The sequence below is a fragment of the Apaloderma vittatum genome, unplaced genomic scaffold (assembly GCF_000703405.1).
Source record: "Apaloderma vittatum isolate BGI_N311 unplaced genomic scaffold, ASM70340v1 scaffold9725, whole genome shotgun sequence".
NCBI lineage: Eukaryota > Metazoa > Chordata > Aves > Trogoniformes > Trogonidae > Apaloderma > Apaloderma vittatum.
The window spans coordinates 17,046-38,153 of NW_009718757.1; the positions used below are offsets into that span (position 1 = coordinate 17,046).

The 21,108-nt window shown below is 40.9% G+C and overlaps 1 protein-coding gene across 1 annotated transcript in view; it reads right to left on the bottom strand.

Annotated features, from left to right (window-relative positions):
• LOC104274668 (neuron navigator 2-like) overlaps positions 1-21,108 on the bottom strand; it is a gene marked incomplete at its 3' end in the record, with an annotated part of 52,671 nt that overhangs the window by 15,591 nt on the left and 15,972 nt on the right. Inside the window, exons 2-3 of the mRNA XM_009870367.1 lie at positions 12,334-12,451; positions 8,371-8,423 (exon numbers count right to left, since the gene is read on the bottom strand). Of these exons, the coding sequence (XP_009868669.1) occupies positions 8,371-8,423; positions 12,334-12,451 (171 nt within the window). The remainder of the gene's footprint in view (positions 1-8,370; positions 8,424-12,333; positions 12,452-21,108) is intronic.

Genomic DNA, 21,108 nt, shown 5'->3' on the forward strand with positions numbered 1-21,108 from the left:
ATGAATGGTTTCAAGAAACCCTGCACAACTCACAAGTCTTGCCAAAGCTAATCGGGGCTGCGAGAGCCAGATGGAAGGGTTGTAGAAGTTTTCCTAGTTTATTCTGAAACTCAGCTTTTCAATCTTTTTTTCAGGTTTGTTTATTCAAAACTTAAACTTTCCTATGGAGGGGGAAAAAAAAGAAAGAGTAAAGGGTAATTTCTTTGAAAAATATCCACGGAAATATTATTTTTGGATCACCTTTTCAGGATCAGGCCTTAAACACATTTGAAAAGTTGAAGTGGATAATTTGTGCGTAATTTGAAATCTTGAGATAAATAAATTACAATTTATGAAGTTCAACTTCGCAAAACAAGTATCAACAGAGCATCCTGCCCGTGGAGAATCATTAATTAAGGATATAGATAAAACTCTTTCCTGGTGTCAACAGACACTTGACTAGATACGAGCACATACTTCACCAGCTGGACATTACTGGCACTAAAACTCTGCTTGTGTACAACCAAAGACAGGAACAGACAAGGAGAAACCATGGCTGCACTGTGCTCAGAAAATACATAACGATGAGGGTAGCAAGTCCCACAAATGCTTCGTTTCCACCTTCTCTGATTGCTCACAGGAGATACTTTTCTATTTGGGGCTTCCAGACCAAAAGTTAGGTTTCCAGTGCTGTGGTGTGCAGTTGGGATTAAATGTAAAATATTATCAATGTGCAGTGAAGATGTACTCCTTCCCAAACCATCCTTGATTTCTGCATAAAACAGTATTACCAAAAGAGCACAAAAGCTTAGAAGGAAGGACTGACACTAGAACCACTCAATGCAGTAAGTGCTGGCCCTTGTACACTCTTGGTTTTGCTCAAATAATAGCTCCAGTGTTGAAGGCTCCGTGTATCATTAACTTGAACTTACAAAAAAAAAACTTATCAAAACTCATGTAGAAAGAACTACGTAGAACACTACCACAAACAGCTTTTAGCTCAAAAAAATGTTTTGTCTTAATGCTGCTGCTCTCTATTATCCGATTAATTACAAAAATAAAACAACCTACTGCTCACAAATTCAAGTAATGCAAATAAAGTACAGATTCTCAATTACTGCAAGCGAGATGCCCCAGCACATGACCCGGTGTTGTTTATCCAAATACATGCCAGTGAAGAAGCAGTAAGGGTCACCTCACGGCTGGGGCACGTGAGGGACTTTTCGCAGCACAGGCACCAACAGTTGCTCAGTTCTAAAAAAGCCACGGGGAAGGAAGCCACCGCCGCAGCCGTTCCCAGGCGCAGCGTACCCTCCCTGTCTTGGCCGATGTACACATTTATGTCTCAAGGCCCAAGGGTCACGGCTTCACCTGTTCCCACTGGATTTATTCTGGTGGCTGGAAGGGCATCGGCACATGTGTGCCCCCTACTTCCTTGCACCCGGATCCTAGCTAGCATCGCCTACTGAAATTCTTCTGCCTAATTGCTTAGGAGAAGTGCAATAGCACTGTTTAAATATATGAAAATAATCCTACATTAAAACCCAAAGAATAAAAACTTCTGGATATGTATTACCTCCAGAAAGTAATTAATTAAAATAGCCATTATCACACAGTTATAGTGTATAAGGAATGCCTGGAAATCGAAGATTTATGACAAGACACAAGTTTATTTCTCTGTGTTGCATAAAGCTTTGTAAAAGCTATGAACCGCTTCAAATGTTCAAGATTGAAGAGCTTATCACTACATATCCCGTAAAAAGAGATAAAGACCTAGGCATCAGCAAAAAATTGCCATATAAATTGCTTTAATTCTTACATCACAACCCTCACACAGAAATTTGTCATGTTCTTGTTGAACATGGCTTCACTGCCCTGTTTTTAAACAGTGAAGTTTCTGTTGAGAAAGCAAAGCAACAACACACAACTCAGAAACCAGAAATAAACTATGTAAATGTGAGGAGATAGCTTTTCTTATCAATCTCAGCTTTAAACTTGGGTTTATATACGTAACATGCATGGCAAAAATAATTGTTTTCTTAGACTTCAGTGCAGGTGTAAATACATAAGTAAAAGATACAGCTATCTCCACACAGGGACGTAGAACAACCCTGGCCCCTTCACGCATTTGCTGTGTCATGTATTTAGTCCACAGGGTGAGTAGAACCATAAGTATTCAAGATGTGACAATTCAGTTTAACAGTGAAATAAATGATCAAACAGAACCTAATTCTGCGTTGATAGTTAAGCTCGCATCTTCCAGTTTTTCCACAAAAGTTAATTTTAAGTCACTTTTGCTCTTTATCAAACCTCCCACTGCATCAGGGACAGATGATGCCTAAGTTCTTGCACCACTGTAAAGGGCAAAGAATTGGAGCACACCTTTGAGGACCACGGAGATGACACCTTATGGCACAGACAGGCTGGCATCAGCACTGTCTCTAAAAGTACCGATGGGCAGGATAGCATCACAGACTACCTTACGTCCCACCTCTGCCTGCAGAAGAGGTTTGGAAGCCTTTCTCTCCAGAAATTAAACAAACATCTGTTTAGTGACACTCAATCATGCCTTAGGGCAGGGAGATATATATATTGGCCTTTCCCAATCCAGTCTAGCTCTATTTATCCTGTTATTTGCTATGGAGGATGATGGCAGAGGTGAGAGGGCAGCTTGTGGTTTTATTTAGACTGCAAGCTCTGCTACATAGAAACCTGCATTCTACCATGCCTGTCTCATTTATAACAATAATGGTAAGCACAATAGCCTGACAGCAGTCTGTATCTCTGGGGGAAAAAAATAAGAGACAGTAAAAGTAATCTTATCTAGGAACAACAGTCATTATAAAGTGAGGAAGGCGGACATCTAAGTACAAGCAACCTGGCAGATCACCTCTGTAGTATATCATTCTTGTCTACACGACAACATGGGTTCATACACAATCTACAGAAACCCAAGAAGCTTAGAAAAAATGCTTTAGCCACTCCTGAACTCAGTACTTGGCCAAGCGCCTCCACCGCTAGCTGAAGGAGCTAAACAGGTGCCTGCCTCTGGCCAGTCTGGTGTGGCTCCGGCTAACATCTTCCCCTCCAGCTAACCTCCAGCTGTGAGGAGACCTACCACAGGGCAGAGCCAAAAGACACACTTTTGTTACTACAGCAACACTAAATCAGATTGAATTTCTAAACATATTCTGCCAGTAAGATACAAAGTCCCCCCAAAAAGGCAGGGGAGAGGCAGGTGCCTGCCTCTGGCCAGTCTGGTGTGGCTCCGGCTAACATCTTCCCCTCCAGCTAACCTCCAGCTGTGAGGAGACCTACCACAGGGCAGAGCCAAAAGACACACTTTTGTTACTACAGCAACACTAAATCAGATTGAATTTCTAAACATATTCTGCCAGTAAGATACAAAGTCCCCCCAAAAAGGCAGGGGAGAGGCTCACCAGAAGACGGAAAAGTTCCCTTTATTACATTGCTCAGAACAACCTCGGAGTAGGATTACTCAAAAAATATATGGCTATATTTAACCACCAGGATATGTTTCCAAAAATCCTACACTAGGCATTTGCAGAGGAAAAACATGCTTGTGATGCTTTTGATCTTCCCAACAGAGCTGCTCCCCTGAATGGGCAACACATGCCCAGAGTCCTCCCCAGCTTCGGGGAGCAGGTGGCCGATCGCTCAGACTTCAGCGCCACCAGCACAGAGCAGGCTGGAGCAACAGCCTTGCAGGTTGTTACACACTGTTTTATACACTGGGTGTATAAAAATGCTCAAAATATTTAGAGGAGCCAGATAAAGTGGATGCCTGCTCCCAAAGGGCAAAACCAGCAACTAAGAATATTTTAAAAACCCAACAAATACCTCAGTCGTTTTTAGTTATTAGTACAAAACATATCAGCTCACCCACTTAGTGGGTATTACACACCCATAGTGAGCTGCTTGGGTGAATTAAAACTCCCAGCACTGTTTGTTTCAAATCCACGGTCCCTGCCAGGCTGGCGAATTTCCATGCAAACTGCTCTCTGACTTTGGGTGTCACATACATTACAGAGCAGCACATTTTCAGAATACAAAAAGTTGGTCAAGTATTAAAATGACAGTCAAATTGCCATCCCTGGAGTAAGGTTTTCTTGCATGAAGTCTTTGGGAAGAAACGCAGGCTCTGATCCACGTTTCAAACCAATATTCGTTACGTTTGCAAGACAAACAGTAGTAGAAGGACTGAGCAGTAATATTTACTAGTACAGCTTGCTATGTGCATCAGAAACAGATGATGCTTGGAAAAAAACCCCATCTCCTTTTTGTTATTTGATAACACAGATGCTCATACACACAAAGTGATCAATCCTTAAAAATAAATAAAACCCAGCCACAAAGCCCTATGAGAATTGCAGTTATTTCCTCCTCTATTCGTAGGAGGACACTGTGGTGTTGGTCGAGCCTACATGCCTTTCTGGTGTTCCAAATTCTTGTCTTGGGTATCCCACAGCTCCTCCAGGCTTAGCACGGAAAGATGAAAAGAGTCTGGTGTATCCACCTACAGATTCCCCCATCCTCTTCCCTTCAGCACTGACAGCTTTTCTGTCACTCCACAACTTCTGTCTTCATGAACAAGGGTAACACTATCACTTCTCAGGCTTTCACACTTAACATTCTAATTCTTTCTAGAGTACCGTAATCTGTGATTATTCTCTTTATCCTAGACCTTGGAAAAAACGAGTTAATTTTCTAATTAGTATAGATATGTCTTATCTCTTTCTAATGCCACATTCGATATTTCTTACCTTTTTTACATTCAAGGTGGCAAAACTCCTCTATCGCTCCTATAAAACACGTTGCTGCTACTTCTTTTACACCTTCTGCCAGTCCGACCTTCAGCTCTGTTTCCATTGTCGCCTGTGTCTGCCAACATACCCCCTCGCTGGCAAGCATCTTCTCTCTTCGTCTTCAAGTCCACATTTTCAAAATTAACTTTCTTTACTTGTCTCTCTCCCCAGTCACTTCCAGCCTAGCTGACATGGCCCTTCTTTTTCCTTCACCTTGCTCTCCACTTCAGTGCTCTGATCTTTCAAACATCTTGGCCTTTGTAACAACTCATGTACTCTAGTTTTTGTTTACTTGATCGTTTTACAAACGCAGGTGATATGAACCCTTTCACAATAGATAACATCCAGCACTTGCAAAGTGCAAGAATAATCTACGCTACCTAGAAGGGAAAGTACCTTCTATATGGTCCAGATGCTGCAGGACGCCAAATGTTGAGTTCTCGTATCATCCCCCAAACAACAGTCAAATTGAAAGAAAAATAAATAGATCTCTGGTTTTCTATCATAAAAAAACAGTTTTAGCAGAGATAGCCCTACCTGAGTTTCTCGACCTCCACCTATTTTGGATAAGTGTGCAGGAGAAGAAACTGATCTTGATTAACCCTACTCCACCCAGTTATCACGAACTATGCCAGTATTTTCTGGGCCTTCATTCTAAAAACCCAAATGCAGTTGTGATGATGGTCTCCAAATCTTCTTGGTCCCAGAGCCTGTGTTCCATACAACTACCTCCTCTGTTAACCACAGGAATTTCTGCATGTCAGCTGGAACTAATCATTAGAAGTCCAGCCTTTTGCTTTAGAGGAATATCTACAATACAAAATTACAGAGGTTTGGGAAAAAAAACAACAAAACAAACTGAAAACAGGTCTTAGGCAGAGGACAAGATAAAGAACAGTCTATAACAGAGTATATAAAAGCCAGCCAACTCTTATCTGGAGCAAAGGAAGGCAGGGATACTCCCCTCAGCACAGGAACCCAGACAAGATGACAAGGAGGGGATAGGTTCTCACCTCAGCCATTTTTCATGGTGCTAGTGGGGGTCCTTGTCATATAATTTCTGGCCTTGGGACCATGTTGATAAGCACTGATGGTCCCACATGGTTTTGCAGTACTAAACTTAATTTGACAAGGCTTATTAGCACTGGCTTTGAGCCTGATAGACCCAAGCTGTCTCTAGTACTCAGTTTGGGCACGTCTGCGTGATGCTCTCCAACACCATAGCAACAGGAACAGCAAGGCAAAGAGACCCGATCCTGCTCTGCGTCGAGCTCGCTAAGGTTTGGCGAGCTTTACCGGCTTAGGACTGTGCCACATGGAAGCAAATACACTTGCTTTCACACCCCCTTTAATGGGCTTGGCAGATAGAGATGCTCCAGATTTCTAAGCTGATACATCTGGCTGGACGTGACTGGCTTTTCACAATTCAGCTCCCGTGTGTCTCTGCTCATGGTGTGAGACTACAAATGAGATAACTGCGCACAGGGGGACAGACAATGGCAGAGGGCTTCCCTCTAAGATCTGTTCTATTTCTATTTAATGAACGAACTTAAATCTTCGTTTATGGTGCCTTCCCCCCCCCAATCTACTTATCTATGGTGCTCACCTTACAGATATGATATAAACTATGGACTATGATATAAATATGGACATCTGTAACTGAAAGATTCATTTTCAAAAATAAGACGCTGAGCGTCTGAATCGACTAGATAGCCTTGCCTCTGCCACCTCTCTGAATAACAAGCACCAGACACAAACACCAGTCCCTACACTCTGGAGAACACTTGTAGGCTACAGGATGAAGACTTCTGCATTTAAAAAAAAACAAAAAAAAAACAAACCAAAGCAGAACAGTAGCACTTGCATTTTTTCCTAGAATGCAGGAGACCTGCAAAAGGGTTGTCTCCTTAAACACTGCAACCAATTGCATGAACACCACCTCTATGAAGATACTTAAGTTCTTGTCTTAGTATCTTTACTGTAAGATGATCAAGAGCTCTGGGAGCACGCGCACTTAATAGAAGCGAGTCACGAGCATAACGCTCCATTTTCTCACGTGAGGAAACTGCTGGGGATGCCCAGCCATGACCAGTGCACTAAATCTCGTAAGCAGGGGACAGATTCCCACTCACCCCAAAATGAGCAATTGAAACTGAATCGGAGGAGAGAGCGCAGAGCAAACCCTTCTTTGCAGCACTCTTCACAATTCCCGAGCCAGCACGTGGCCCCTGCGTGCCTCTGGTTGTAGCCTGAGCTGACTTCCGTAAGCGACCTACAGCCTGCATCCAACTATCCAACGAAACAACGCTGTTCCTTCACTGAGAATGACTTAAAGCAACTCCAGTCCTGAATGAAATTCAGTTCTGGTGATACACTTGCGGAAGATTAAATTAAAGTAATTGTCAAAACTTCCTCAATTATTTATACTCTAGGCAGCTGCTGTGGCTACAGCAAGAATAGCAACCAACCTCTTCAAAGCAGTAAAGAGCAGCAATGATAAATCTTTTAGACAGCTTTCTTGTACAGAGAGCTGGCTCCATGAGTTTAGGCAAGATTGGTAACTTCCAAGAAACAATAAAATATCCAAAATAGAATAGCAGAACGCATCACTGTTTCTGACTTAAGATAAGACACTCTCATCAAAACTTTCATCTTTCATTTAACTACATGAGTGATTTGTGCCCAAGTTGTAGTCGTGGAGGTAGGGGCAGTTGGGAACAGAGTCATAAAAATGAAGAACATAAAATAGCTTCACACACAGAACAGATATTCACATATCCCGAAGGGAGCATTTGCAATACAAAGGGGAGATATTAGAATTTATATTGTAAATTGAGTTTTTTAAAGACATACAAGGAAATAACCTTCTTTAAAATACTGTACATTTTTAACATTCCTCTCCTAGGATGCATTTTAAGAAATAATTTTCTTAGTATTTGCATTTTCAGCCAAATTCTGCCTACAGTTTTAGCTTCACCAATATTCACAGCAGACGTACTCTTGAGGTACTATATGCTTTTAATTTTACTACACTCATTTTTGAAATATATACATGCCATGTACAAACCAACTTGTTGTACAAAAAACAACTTACCAGTAAAAAACAAGTTGCATACATAAAGCCTCCAGAGGTTTGCCATTTGAAATTTTTTCTTTTAGTGTTTTTCGCTCATTTGTTTCTTTTCAAAGGATATAGAAACTGACTTCAAAATAAATACCAAATTTTGCTTTTTTTCATACTACTATAAGAATCAAGATACACCTTGTATTTGTCTTCACAGAGGAACAGTTTATACATTCCTGTTTAACTATGTGAAGTCATAAAATACCAACGTAATAACAACATTGATTCCAAGTATGTGATAAACGATATGGCCTGATTCAACTACTACAAAGTACAACCAGGCAAGAACTGTAAGACTAATGTTCTTCAGACTACACCTTTGATCTCACTACTGTGAAAAACTAATTAAAAATTGTTATAAGAAGTCTCAGACACTGAAAGTCACACACTCACTCGATACCCAAGCGCATGCAGACAAGCACAGACTGCTTTACTACTTACCATTTGAGACCTATTTTTTGGGCAGCCATTGATGTCTTCAATCTTTTCATTTGCTGAAAAGCAAAAAAAGAGGAAATAAAGCAAAAAAAAAAAAAAACTACACAAAGGACATTTATTCCAATTATTTCCAGAGCACTTGCTGCTAGCTAAATAAAAGAGTTTCAGATTGTAGTTGTCCAGTCAAAGTGAATGTGTGAAACACTGAGACCCATCACAGAAAAAAAAAAAAGCAGCTGGAGGTTTCCAGTGGGTCATGCCTCCCGAGACAGCTGAGGTAGAAAGCAACTGCTCTGGTAACATCTCGTACAGTGACGGGTAACTCCTTTAAACTACAAAATAGATTTGAACTGCGGAAGCTGAATCACTGCTGGCTAGAAAAGTAACACTCCATACGTACAGATACTTGCCTGCCTACTGATTTGCTTGTTGAGTGAATATAGGTTTTAGTCTAGATGGGAAATAACTGTAACATTTTTATTTTACATACAAATCGCAGGACTACTTTTCAAGTTGCTTGTCTATAGCTTACATGCACCTGTACTTGCAGAAAAAGGTAAAGCTTCAATCCTTGAAGGCCCAAGTGCACGAAGGTGTTGAGGTGGTTAAATGTTTGCCTTGGAGTCTTAGCTTGCTCATTTTCACTTTTCAGTACCAGACTCTGAAATGTCTTTTGTGTGCCAGACTGAAGAACCAGTTATAATCAAAGTGCAGTTTCCCACATTTTTTTCACTGCCATAAAGGTGGGCGTTCACACCTGGTTTGATGAATCAAACAGATTTGCCTCCCATTGATTCTCACATTAAAAGCTGTATTTTCTACTCATCTCATATTCTCAGGACATCTCATTTCATGTCATCCTTTAGCTAGGAATATCAAATTAGGCACAATATTCCAACAGCAATCATAACAATGGCAAACAAAAGGGAAACATCACTCACACATCGAGGTGTCCCAATAAAGGTGTATGGCAGAGTAATGCACTTAAGAATTGATACTAAACTGAAAAAGATTGCAGCTAAACCCACTGAAAGTTCCCCAGAGTGATCTGCCAGCCTCTAAACGCGAAGAGCGTACGTTTCTCTCAAGGATCTCAGCTTTGGTCATGCAGACATAAAAATTATTTCTTTAAATTCCATTTACAAATCCTGTGCATTCATATTTTAATATTTACCACCTCTCAGTTGAGTATCTTGCAATATCCTAATCAACTAAACCTATAATGCTTAAAAAACCCGATAGCTATATCCCTATCTATTTGCACCACTCATAATTATTACTCAAAAAGAAACTAATGAATTTTTGAACAAGCCTTCTCTTGTTCAGGACATGTGTACCAAGATACCTCTAATAACCCAGGTCATTTTATTTACCTTCCTTAAAAAATAGCAGGCTTGTCCCTGGTGCTCTAGAACTTCAAAAATGTTACATGATGTAGTTAAGATCAATGGCAGCAAACCATAAAGCTTAGTGCCTGGGTTTCTTTAAGCTTTTGTACAAAAACCAGCTAGACTCACCTACTTGAAACTGCCTAAACAGTAACTTGTATCCAAGAATCTGCCGTGATGTGGCATCTAACTTTTTCTGAGATTTTTCTTGTACGTAAATGCAGAACCAAAATATTTACTCAACACTTCCATACTTTCTGGGGATTGCTGCTGGCTTGGTTCCAGAGCTGTACACTAAAGGTTAACCCCATAAATCCTATAAACTAATAAATCATAGAATCATAGACTGGCCTAGGCTGGAAGCGGCCTTAGAGATCATTTTAATCCAGCCTCCCTGCTGCCAGGGACGCCACCTCTCGACTAGATCAGGCAACACATGGGGACCAAATGGGAATTGAACCCGCAACCTTGGCGTTGTTAGCACCACGCTCAACTGACTGAGCTAACTGGCCCTATCTGTAATGTGGGAAAGTTAATGGCAAATGAAGATGTAAGGCACCCTAAACCTCTCTGTCCAACACACCAACTATGTGAGATGTCACCTCTTGATCTCCTTCCTTTCTGTACATTGTGGTTCATAACATCTCCATTCTCACCTAGAAACTATTCCTTTTGTCCTCGTACCCTTCCATCAGCTTGCGAAGATGTCATCAGCTGTCCTCGTACTCTTCTGATCAACTGATTTGTAGCTCATTTCATTACTATCAGTTTCCTGCATTTTCTTGCGCTCTACTTTTTTTCTTTTTTCACATGGAAAAACCAAAAACCTCTCCTTCACTGCACACAGAAGCTGTCTTAGTACGCAGTCTTGCTTGTCAGGAAAAAAATCTTGTGTTTTGCAGGCTACAGCTAAAGCTGCTTCTAGGTGTGAAAGTTATCACCATCTTTGTGACAATGAGATGCAGTGTGCCTAAGGCCAAACACAGCAGATACAAATGACTTGTTCCTCACTGTTGATTTGGAGGATTAAACTGAGAATGTTTAAATATGAACTTTCCTTCACATGAAAAACCTTCTCTGGAAGTTAAATCTTTTACCTTGTATTTTAAAAGTCTGCAGGTCTAATCTTAAATATTTACCAAAAGGCAGCTTGAAAAAACCACAAAAGGTGAATCCAAGCAAAATACAGTAAGCGACATTATTTCTTTGTGTTTTAGAGGAAATAATCTGAATTTTCCAACAGTTTTCACAAGACTCTAACAGCTACATCTACATATTGAGTGCAACCAGGTTCACGGTTGATGGTGGCACTTTTACTCGTGTCTTCACAGAGAAGTTTTCTACAACAGCGTTAATGCAGGGTAGCTAAGTATGCAGGAAAGGAATCAAAATCCAAGTGTCCCTGGATTTCCAAATATTTTCCCTATTAAAGGAAAACTGAGAGAGTACATAGCGTGGTTCATAGTGAATCCCTGCCAACACACAATCAATTCATATTCTGGTTTTATACATCTGAAGCTGCGTGGCAGGTCTGTAGAACACTCCTGAGCTATAATGTCACTCTACAACAGCGAGACAAAATCTTTTTTGATGTTTTCCTGGTGCAGCTCTGTTGGAATCCCTGGAACCACCACGCCTCACAACTTCATCTGAGAACAGGGCTCGAGGTTTTGTATCTTAAATGAAGGAAGTAGCTCATTTACAGCATCTCAAACACAAATAAATATGCATGCACGGATGTCTTGTCACTTCACTGCAGTCTTCTTAATTTGCATCTCAATTCTGTCAGTTTGCTTCTAACAATAGTTGTCCTAATTCCCATTAGCAGCCTTTCCGATTCCATCAATCTCCATTGGCCCATGCATGTGTTTTGTGGCATCCCAAGTACCAGATGGATGAGCCTCTGAAGGAACTAATGAAGGATCCAGGCCCAAGGGAAGAGGGACAATATGTAGCTTTACATGGGGCCAGTGGAGAAAATTGTTCAGAACCTTCATTATCTACGAATATCAGTGCAAGCTGAGAGAATTACAGGCTTTGTAGAACCGAGCATGTATTTGCGATTTGCCCTAATGATAAATGATTTTCCTTATTTGAAACCTCATTATGAAAAATTTCTCTTTTTTCTGCCACATAAAGGTTTCACCCCTTCTCTCCTAACTGCGTATGTGGATTTTCCAAATCCAGCTGGAGGCAGGAGGTTCAACACAGCTGGCCAGTATCACTGGGAATTATGTTCAGCTCAATGCCCTAAAGGTATCGGAAACAGAGATAGTGAAGGCTAACAGCATCCTCGCAAAAAAAAAAAAGAAATCCTTCATCAGCTGCTTTTTTCATGTTCAGCTGTGTGGAGGGATATTGTTGTGTCGGGAGATCTTATCCATAACATCAAATATTTTTCCACTATGCTTTAAGACAAGGCTTCACCAAATTAATTAGCGAAGTCTCTAAAGGAAAATTATCTACATAATTCCAAGCAGTTTGATAGATTTGTCCGCCCTGTGTTTACGTAGGAGATAAAGACAGTGAACTTGAGGGACTTGGTGGATACCTGGTGCAAAAACCAAAAGTCACTCACCTACAACCTGGATTATTTCAGCTAGCAGGACTCCATCAGTCACATCTTGCTGTAGATCCTTTATCAATCTCTTGTGACCAGATTTTGCTAGATAGTGATTAGCCCAATCTGTATAAATCTGTCAGGAGAAAGACAAACAAAATTGAACTGTTAGTCATTACACCAACCTTAAAAATGAGCGTTCTTCTGTTGCTTTCAGTATCCAGGAGGCTGATTTAAGATCATCACTTTTTTGCTCTTGGAAACAAGTCAACAACATTAAAATTCAAGACATTGTGCCGATTAAGTATTCAGCTTACTGTAGTATGGCTTTTCCCATTCAGAACTCTGACATCAAAGTTTGCAGAACACAACAGTAAACTCCTGAACATGTTACAGCTCGAATGGATCATCAGGCGGTCAACTAAATGTTCTATGGCAGTAACAATGGTGTAGAAGAGACTGCAATTTCCACCCAAGTAATTTTTTGCATTCTCCCTTTGACACTTCTTCTTTATATCTGTCAGTGAGAAATTGTAAAGATTCTCTTCCAAGAACCACTTTGGTTAGACACTGTACAGTGATTTCATTTTAGGAACTCCTTTGTTTTATTACCCAACAAGCCTTTAAAGATCTTGAAAAAAGTATCAATTCTAATAAATTCGACGTCACAGGCTAAATAGGCCTATTAAGTTGATGTTAACCTCTCATGCAGACTTCTGTTGGGATTTATTTTAATGTGTTATCTGAAAACTGAGCAAACAAAGCAGTTAAAATATCTCTTTAATTTGCACTAAGGACTGCTTACCATATGGCAGCACAACCTATGTAAGATCACCAGAAAACTTACACAAGCTTTTCATGCTAGGCTACCAAAAAGAAGGAAAAATACTTGATTAGGAATTTCTGCTTATGAATTAAGCAACATTTCTTGTTCTTCGTATAGAATGAAATTTAAGGGAAGACTTTTTTTTATATATATAAACTACTTAAATTTCAAAGAAATAAAGCAAACCCAACCAAATACCAGAATTTTACCTTTTAGATATCCAGACAAATACTAAAGTTCACCCCTGCTCTCAGGAGTATCTTAGTATGTTAGAAATGCGCTCATCTCACTTGAGTCTATCAATAAGCAGGAGAAGATTCAATGAGCCATCTAGAGCATGGACCCAGGCCAATCCTCCACAGCCCCAACAAACCCCCAGGTACTGGGTTGGGTGGTTTTGCTTTGCTTTTTAAATCAAAGCACTACGCTGGCAAGAAATGCCTCCCACAAGCGGATGGAATCGCTGACCTGGGGGCAAATGTCTGCACAACAGTTCTCAGCCCAGAACTACTGTTTTCCTTCACTGATAGATGGAAAGAGAAGAGGACAAGGAGCAGAGCCCTGGCCCTCAGGGCTGGGATCAGGGCTTTGAAGATTCCCATCCTGAGCCTTAAGGAAGCAGATGTAGTACATGATGGCCACTAAAATCTCATACTCCCTTCTGGCCAAACACTGCTGACACAAAAGGGGTTTAGAGCCATTCTCCCTCCACTAGCCCACTCCTGAGCTGGGCAACCCGCCCAGGTCACTATATTAACGCAACCCCCCAGGCCAATGTCCATCAACGCAGAGCCTGTAGAAAACACAGGGCTTATTATGTCCTTCTCCTCCATGGGAGCCAAAAGCCAATTCTAAGAGTCAAGTATTTGCCACATGGGATGGAGGAACCTGGAAATAACACAACAATTGCCAATTCATGCTCTTCTTGCACTTGCTGATTGACTGTTAATATGATAAAATGAAAACCAGATATTTTTATCAGAGTTACTTAGGTTATAAAGTATTCCTTTGTATTTTTTTAAACTTGGAGAACACTATTGGTAGCAGCAACAAATAAACCACTCAAAATCTGCAACATATATCCCTTTTTTCCATCATTATCCTCTACTTTCACCTTCAGAGCAGCAAGATGTGCGTTTCCTATGCCAATAGTGTCACGGACTTGAACCGAAAAACATGTTGGAACTACTCCATGAAAAAAAACAGAGTTGAAAAACATCTCAATGAAATAAATGCTGAGTACACATGAATGATTTCCCTAGTTGACTGATAAAAGGGGAAGAAAAAAAAAAGAACAAAACCACAACACACTTTGCACAAACCAGACATTGTGTTCCTTAGCTGCTTTTACAAGAAAACGTTTTCCATAACAGGAAGATATTTTTAAAGATCCAATGACTTCAAGGAACTAGGATTGACTTCACTTATTTTTCTGCCACGCGGTTCTAGCTTGCTTATCTACAAGTAAAGACATTTCAGGAAGCAGGTTGAAAACTACTTACTTCACAAGCGCAAAGGTCCACTCGCACCCTTACATCCTTACTGTGTGTGATTTAGCGAACAAGCAACTTACCAAGCACAATAACTAACGGGAGGGCTGTGATGAATGCCCTACTTTATCACAGAAGGACTTTGAGCACATCTTCGATGCATCGGTTCCAGCTTGGATCATTTCCACAACGCTGATCACCACGCAACCAAAGAAATGCTGGAATCAGCCCTAGAGCTGAGCCAGCCCAGGACAGGGCATAGGCAGAGCAGACCCCTCCTGGCACAGCCTGAGCTGACAGCAGCAGCAAGACCTTGAGAGCTAGTTAGGATTGATTTTTTAAGTCAACTAACAGTGTGAGAACGCATGGCTGGCATTGCCAAACTGCTCTGTCGTTGCTGTTTCTCACTGCACTGATTCCTGCTGCGCCCAGGAACACTAAACCTTATACCCTGTCGATGCACACAACTTCAGCAAAGAAATCCCTGCCTGCCTTAACAAATCCTCCTGGGGAAGGAGACAACTCCAAACACCCCCACATACCCACCGCCTGATTCACTGTCTCCAATAACACACAAAGGAACTCCCTCTGTTGGCAAATTACTCGTGTAAGCCCTACTTTGTGTGCTGAAGTCACTGCCTGCGTTTGGTATCCAAACTGCAAGCAGAGCTTTTATGCTCGTTTTAAAATATTCCATTAAATTATTCAATAATACGTAGCAGTACTTTTTCCTGGGGTATTTAAGGGTATGGAATATTATTTCAGTCAACTAGTTGATTAGGAAAGCCTTTTGCAGGAAAACATAGATACAATAAATCTGTGCTTCTCTTTTAAAAACTTTATCACATCACATTATTTTGCAATATGCATGACATGCAACGTTGTTTTTTAAAATGACTGGGCTACGTTATTTATGAGCTCTGAAGCATTCTTGTGGATGCAGTATTATCCAGGCTTATTGTAGTAGCTGTTTATGGTAACTGCTCATTTTTATGGCATATATTAAGCTAATCATGGAAACTTTCCAGGATGTTTTCAAAACCTGTTTGTTGCAAGTCTTTGTAATGTACTACACAAATACGATTCCTTATGTTTCTTTTCCTCTTCCATCCAAGCAAGTAAAAAAAAAAAAAGTGTACAATGGTTGCTATTTCTAGCAACTATGTTTCAAAGCACATAGTGTTTTCAAATGTTCAAAACTAGGCAAATCATTTGTGAAACAATAATAAAAGGACTCAGAAAACACTGCTGAGAAACTTGCCATTCATAGAGGTCTATCTCTGCACATGAATTTTCAGCGTTCTCCAGGTATTTCCAGCCAACAGGGTAAAGCCACATTTGAAGGAAAATAACCTAAACAGTCACCTAATTGAAAAATAAAAAAATCTTGCAATATTAAATATTTGACCCACTACAACCAAATGGATACTGCTTTATTTTATAGACCGGTATGGGCTTTTAAAACTGTTCAGTGATTTCACACATTATTAAAACCATTGGAGGTAGCTTCGTTATTTTAGTTAACACAATCAAGCGAACATCATGATTTGGGTATTATCACGATAAGCAGGTCTTTGTGCCTGAGATCAGTCAGTTTAATGTTTAACTCGGGTCTAAGTTCTGGCTTTTGTTAAACATGGATTCGGCTGTTTGGCAGGTTTTTTTCTCCATAGTCTATGATCTTAGGAATCCAATTATGTGGAAACAAATTTAAAACAACTGTGAAAGATTTTTTTCTTCTCTCTCTCCCATCATGTCGTTCCAGCCCCACCCCCCGCCTTCAATCCATCAGGTTTGAATTAAGAGTGTTACAGGTGAATATTGATTTTGGGAAATACTCATTACATTATGAGTCATAGCTAAAACACTACTTCACCAAGTAGCAAGGTTTTGAGTAAAAGAGTCACCCAAACTCAATAGCTTTTGAAAGTTATCTGTAAAGAAAAAGTCCTGAAAAACAGGAAGTCTCTAATCAAGTTAAAACAGTTATTCTGAAATTAAGTTTCAGCCCCTCCCCTTGCCTTAGAGCTTTACACCTGCTTGTTTAAAGCACATTTCAGAAATGAGAGAAATCTGAATTTCCTGAATCTCTGAATTTTCTTGTCATTTTAAGTTTTGAGTAGTATCTCTGATCACGGCAAGAGACCACATCTACCCCACCCAGCACACCCCTCAGCCCACCTGCACCAGCATCTGAATCCTGGATCGAAGAAAAGTTGCCTTTTGCAAACAGGTTGTGTCCACGAGACCACGCAGCCCCCAGTGAGCACTTGGGGAAGGCTGGGGAACATACTGACCTGGAACAAGCAACAATCCTAAAGCTTCTGTCCACTTAAAAGCAGTTTTTAATCTCAGAAAAATCAACCCAAAAGCCAAATAAACTAGAGCTTGCTTGGCTAGCCATAACAGTCTGAAACTGGCATCTCAAACCACAGTATTCCTGCCTCCAGATACCATTCTGGAGGCAACAGAATGGATGCCTGGGTGCTTGGACAGGCTGATGGACAGGTTCTTCTTGATCTGCTGGTAGACAGGGCCAAACACAGCATCTGTGGGACCTTATTCCTCTGTTCCCACAGTCAGTCAAACCCAGGAAACAGAGAGTGAATAAAGACACAAGAGCACAATGAATCCAGGAAGATCCTTTAGAGATCATAAGTAAGACCCAGGATTAGATTAAGGTGTCAGGTATTATCATGTAGGTCTCCTTCAAGGGGAATTTGGTCCCAAATGAGAACACAAGAACTAACCCAATGGTTTTTGACTCCCTGTTGGTATTGTGAAATATGCTCATTATGAAAAGGAACGGGTTCACACAAAATTACTTGAAAATAATTTCCCTCTTCCGTGTAAGTAAGTAGAAAATATGCCTGAACATCTGTCCTGGTTTGAGCTGAACAGAACCAATTCTGCTTGGTGATTTTACTTTTCAACTTCCTTGTAACTCATTTCCATTAAAAAAAATCTAATTATAATAAATGCCCAAGTACATTTTCAAACCTCTCCTTCCCTCCCTTACCATGTCAGTTCCTAACTAATCAGACTCCGATTGTTTTTCTTCCAATAATTATCGCGAATCAGGCTCTCGTGAATTTGGTAACAGCTGAAGAGTATCTTTTTGACATCATGCAGCATAATTAGAGCAGAGCAAGGCTTTTTTCATGATTGAATAGCAGGGTTAGTCACATCAATGAACCCCATCAGAACACCCATTACAATGCACTGCCTGTGTCCCGGCTGACCAAACCCCACAGCCTACTGAAGTTCACAGGGAAAAAAACAACAACCTAAAAATAGACACGACATGTTGAGATGATCCTAATGGGAATGGCTGCAGTTGTTACAATGCCACGGGGGGAGGAAAGCCCATCCAACACTCGTTGCTGCCCAATGTAATGGGGTTTACACACGCAGAGTCACTAAATCACAATTTTCAAGTGGTAACTTCAATTGCAGTCTCATGCTGATCCATGCTATGCTCCAATACAACGATCCTATTAATGGACACCACACCACAAAGTCCAGAGATGAGTAGATAAAGTCAAGGGCTTAGCTGAACAAAAATCACCCAGCAGAATACCATTTCTCCACATTAAATAAAAATTATTAGTGGGCTCTGCAGAAAGAGCTCTACCTGTTCCTTTTCTTTAAGAAAATTGTAGAATACAAAGCAAAAATAAAAATAGACTGTCCCCGCGTATGCCGATGAGTCCTCAGTGATGCCCAGCTCAGAGGTGCACAGAAAATGGGATGGACACCTCAGCCTTAGGTTGCATCTGTCTCCTCTCCGCTCAGAGGTACTGGGAGCCCCAAAGTTAGGATGGGAGCCTGAGGACTTGTCTACTCCATCCTGCCAGCACCTTGGCACTGCCACTAGCAAAAAGGGTGGAAACCACCAGAAAGCTCAAGTCTGAGGTGAGGATGGGCTGGGTCACAGATGGACTCCTCCCGATAAGCAGCAAGATGGTAAAATGACCTTCCCAAAAGCAATCCATACATTTGCAATCCCCTAAAAATAGCTGTCACAATAATTAGCTACTAGTGAGTATCTGACATGATACCAAGAAAACACCATCAAACATCTCAAGTGCTAGAACTTGTCAAGTATCCCCAACTACCTGGAAGGCAGCTGTAACAAACAGGTCTTGGTTCCCACTTCTTTGGGGAGACAGAGGTAGCTCTATTTTTTAAATTATTCATTCAGTGGCATTAAACAAAATGACTTATTCTACTCACATGTGCAAGTGTTTGTTGGAACAGCTTTAAATTATTAGTCAGTCGGTGGGAGGTATTCCGCTGAATATTACATTTTACTGGACACTTATGTACATTAACTACCCTTTGGAAGTTAAATAGAGAAATGAGTAATTTAAACAAACACCACCGGGACTATTATTTCCCTCTCTTTAAAGCCTGCTTCCCGGCTGGGGAGAGCTATTCTCATGCGTATGACTACTATTCAAAAGCAATGGGCTGACTCACAGCACATACAGTCAAGCATGTGTGTGAATCTGAGCACGCCTGCAAGCCTGGCCAGTAATGGAGCCTTGGACTGGCCACCCTCCAGGGCAGGCACCGCTGCCTCCCACTTAGTGCAAAGCAGATCTTTGGTGGATGCTAAACAAGTATTATGTTTTAAATTGCTTAGCTGGCACCTTTCTTACTCTTACCCCATTGATTATATTTCATATATATACATATACACAACACACACACACATTTAATATAAAAGGAGAAAACAGATACTTTCTTTCCCCCCGACCTGTGCAATTTCTGAACCCTGTTACTGCCTGTACAGAGGGTACACATTTCATGCCAAAGCAACATTTTCCTACGCACCAGCTAGAAGGTGAAGCAAGGCCAGCAATCGTGCTCTCAATGCTCCCATTATACACGTTTGCCATAGACAAACCTCCGTCACGCTGGAACCACACACTAAGCCAAGCAGGTGGCCACTCTCTTATTCCCCCTTGCAAAACTTTTTAAATCCTGAAAAGAAATGAGATTACAGTCACACGTGCATCAATTTCTGCACATATCCAAAAGTGAAATAGAGTTTGGATCAGCCAAATCCATTCCAAGTCATATTTAACCACAGTGAATCAACTGATTTGATCTCACACCAACAGAACATAATTGACCTCAGAGAACAAGAGATGCAAAGTTACTACTTTTTTTTCCAGCGTTTTCTAAAAAGTCACCTAAAGCTCACACCAAATTATTTGCAAATACCACAGTGCTCATACATGAAATAAACCCAGTTACATCTACTATCATGCACAAATAGCAACAGAAAAGGGCTTATCTGAAAAGGTGACACATTTCTACTCCGAAGAGAAAGCATACACACACACAAAAAAATCCTAAGAAGCTGCAAGCTGCAGAAGAAAGGGAAAAAAAAAAAAAAAGGAAACAAAAAAATCACTTCTGAAGCTGAAGTTAGTTACTGTTCAACAGCACCGCGGCCATTCTCAAGGAGCCAAGAGCTGCTTACTGTTTTATAATGGTCACAAGAAAATTTACTTGTCCCACGAGCAGGGACCTGAAAGGTTGTACTTATTGGCATATTTAACATGAACCTATACTGCTCGAGTCCAGCCTGCTCTTCTTTCTCAAGGGGTCCACAGTTAAAAGATGATATATACGCTGGCACGTAAAGCTCAGATGGTTAATTTTAGCTGAAGTCACGCATGCACGGAGCTCAGATTTCTTACACTGTCACACTTCACAACTCCCACCCCTCCTGCAGCTCTTCCCTTACAACCTCAGTGCTCCCATCTCTTATTGCTGTGTGTAACGCAGAGTTTCAATGTCTGACATCAATTTCAAACAGCATCAATATATTTTACACACCCACTTTTCAATAAAAAAGTGATTTCCAGCAAGTATAAGGTTTGGCAAGTCGTTCGTGTTAGGCACTGTAGACATTAAAAGATAATTACTAAAATAATCACTGTGGTTTGTTGTTGGGATTTTTATCGTTTAGGTTTTTTACACAATCAGATTTTCTTCCTGCTACAGAGACAACTGCCTTCACCTAAGCACTCCCAGTGTCTGTAGAAATTTCTGCTCTGAAGAGAAATCCAAAATGTTGCATGCCGCAAAATTTCAGATATATCCATTGCTCTAAAGTTGAAGCATTCACAGCATCAATCAAACATCTGAAGGTTGTACCTACTGCAAACGCCAGGTTGAACATCATCGGGATGAACCAGACCCCAGCTGGACACCCGCACAGCAGGGGCTGCCTGCCCTCTGGCAGCACCCCAGCCCTGTCCCCCACATCCCACCGTCTGATTGTGCTGCTGGCATTCCTTAAAAACACAGAGAATTGCCCCTTGCAACCTGCTTCACTTGGACTATTTATACTAAAAAGCCAACGTTGCCAATGTTGACAAGGTGAGAAATGGTGACTGCTTCACCTCCCCTCTCACCAAGTTGAAGGATACCCGTCTGACATTTTAACTGTTTATTTTT